The sequence below is a fragment of the Montipora capricornis genome, chromosome 5 (assembly GCF_036669925.1).
Source record: "Montipora capricornis isolate CH-2021 chromosome 5, ASM3666992v2, whole genome shotgun sequence".
NCBI lineage: Eukaryota > Metazoa > Cnidaria > Anthozoa > Scleractinia > Acroporidae > Montipora > Montipora capricornis.
This window is the reverse complement of record NC_090887.1, coordinates 13,712,928-13,715,427: the sequence shown is the minus strand read 5'-3', so window position 1 is coordinate 13,715,427 and position 2,500 is coordinate 13,712,928. Positions and strand designations below refer to the sequence as shown.

The window sequence follows — 2,500 nt, the reverse complement described above, 5'->3', positions numbered from 1 at the left end:
TAGAGTCTGCGTTAGTGTCCTAACTCGCTGTAGTGCTACTGTTCCCATAACGTCGCTCCAGCGCCGAGCCACAGCACAGAAATGTCAGCAGTCGCGCCCTAAACGAAGGATTGTGGGTGAAATAAACAAGAGGATTGGCAAAACTGCTTGTAAATGTGAACATGTACGCAAACGTGAGTAAGTTGACGGGATATTCAACGTTTTTGCCGAAAGCGATCCACAGCCATACAACTTGGTGAGGTAACATGCAAACAGCGAACACAGCTACAAATAAAACCACCATGCGTACGGCGCGAACGTGCCGCTTGGAGCGTTTCAGCCGCGCCCGACATGTTCCTGAAATAATGCTGTCGCCTTCAAGGTGACCGCGGCGTATACGTATAGCAATGCGCGCGTAGCAGAATGTGATCACAGCTAAAGGAATTGCATAGTGAAATACGAATAGGCTGACTGTATATATTTGGCTGCCGAGTCTGCCCCAAGTTTCGACGCATTCGCCGTCTTCAAATCGCAAAAACGCTCCGTACGGTATTACGATGGTTAATGAAAACACCCAAATGAGCGCCACGGTCGTGCGTGAGGAGAAATCGCCATCAGACGTTGTCTTGCGCAGACGTTGAACAATTCCTTTGAAGTGCTGGATGCTCATGGCGGTCAACGTCAAAACGAGTGCCCCAAATGGTGCAGTCTGCAACGGCCACAAAACGTGGCACATAACTGAACCAAACAACCAACCCTTGTCCAACAATATCAGGACGAAATCCACTGGAATCGAAGTCATGGTTACAGCTGACTCGGCCACGATCATGTTAAGAAGAAGCGCGTTTTTGTAGGAGCGAACGCGACAACCTTTAAATAAAACTGCCATCATGGCTGTATTCCCCACCACGCTGAGAACAAATACTAAACCGAATATAGTCAGTTGAAATGTGTTTTCAGTGGCTGACACTGTTTGTGTCAGCACAGCTTTTGCGTTTGATGTCGTGTTTTGAGGACCCAAGTTCTCCACAACAGAATCATTTATCATGGCCGCACGAAGAAAAGAACAATGTTTCTTACCCGGCAATTTAAAATAGAAAACCGTGGTTATTTGAGTCCCAAGTTTAAAATGGTGAATTAATAAGGACTCCGTTGTTCCCCACCTTCTTTAATTTATTGCTTCCTTTGCAAATCTCTCAGGCAGTAATTCTTTCCGGCCATTTTTGCCAGCCAATAGTATCGTCACTTTAATTTTAATTCGGGTAAAGTACAAATTAGACATTCAAGGTTTCCGACCGACGTTGAATAAATTCTTAATGACTACAAAAATTTGAATTACAAAGAGGGTAAGGATCTATTTTAGCCCCCAACTGGCATTAGTAGCAAAGGAGTAGGTCAGATTAAAAGAGTTTGCCAACCCAAGATATGCAAAAAAACAAGGATAAAATTAGTATTCGACGTAGCCGTTTTTCGGCGACAGAGGTGCTTTTCATACGTTTTGGCAAAACGCTATTATCAGCAGGGAAAAAGACGTCTACTTGTAAACACTTAAGAGCAGATAGCTATTATACCGCAAGCTGAGCCTGGACACGTGATTGCGTGTAATCAGCAGAGTCAAATTTGTCGCGCTACACTTATCTAGTTAGATTGTGAAAAGTTTCTATAAAGCGCTGTGGAAACCAGCCAGTTAAAAATGCATATAGTTCCGTCATTCAGCCTCTGTCACCTTATGGCGCGAGAAATCAAGCCCTGTGTTGTGAAGCAACAGTCTGTTCAGTCTGAGAATTTTAATGTAACTCGTACGATGCAGCGTATGCCCATACCACAATTAACCATGTGTCTGTTAATCTCAAGCTGAATATAAAGACCCTATGACGCTTAAGGTTCGAGAATTGAAGCCCTCTATTGTGAACCAACAATGTGTTGTTTAAACGCTGTACTGAACGATGCAGGGTGTGTGGGCAATCCTATAGTGCGCGACAAGAAAGCGTATAGAAGTCGTGCTCTATTAAGGAACATTTCAATACGAAACAATGCCAGGTTTCCAGAGGGCATTAGACAAATTTTCAAGGCCTAAAGACTGTCACCGAAACGAGCTAAAGCAGGAATACCTTGCGAAGTAAAAATTGTCAAATGTATAAATAAGGCAAGGAAGTGTGTGGTTAGGCACGCAGCGATCACCAGGCAACAATTGCACCCTGAAAGAAAAAAAAACACTAACTTTTTTCGGGTAAAACGCGTTTCGGCTGTCACCATCACAGCCGAAACGTCAATTTCACGTGCTTTACCCGAAAAAAAGGTAGAGTGTTTTTAATACGACTAAACGCGAAGGGAAGGAAGGAAGCCTCAAGGGATACAACTGAACTCTGCGTTGCGGATAAGACAAAAACCTGGCCTCCCGCATCAATACAATCACGTTACAGGATTTTCCGTGATTCGCCCACTAGCGATCCGTTTTTCCCCTTCTAATTTTCAATTTATTCAAACAAGAATCTGCCTTTGAGCAAAAATTGAGGTATAG

The 2,500-nt window shown here is 43.7% G+C and overlaps 1 protein-coding gene across 1 annotated transcript in view; it reads right to left on the bottom strand.

Annotated features, from left to right (window-relative positions):
• LOC138048826 (galanin receptor type 1-like) overlaps positions 1–1,312 on the bottom strand; it is a 3,578-nt gene extending 2,266 nt beyond the window's left edge. The window contains exon 1 of the mRNA XM_068894945.1: positions 1–1,312. This exon is cut by the window's left edge and continues 2,266 nt beyond it. Within this exon, the coding sequence (XP_068751046.1) occupies positions 20–1,027 (1,008 nt within the window). The 5' untranslated portion in view covers positions 1,028–1,312 and the 3' untranslated portion in view covers positions 1–19.
• Positions 1,313–2,500: the final 1,188 nt, after the last annotated feature.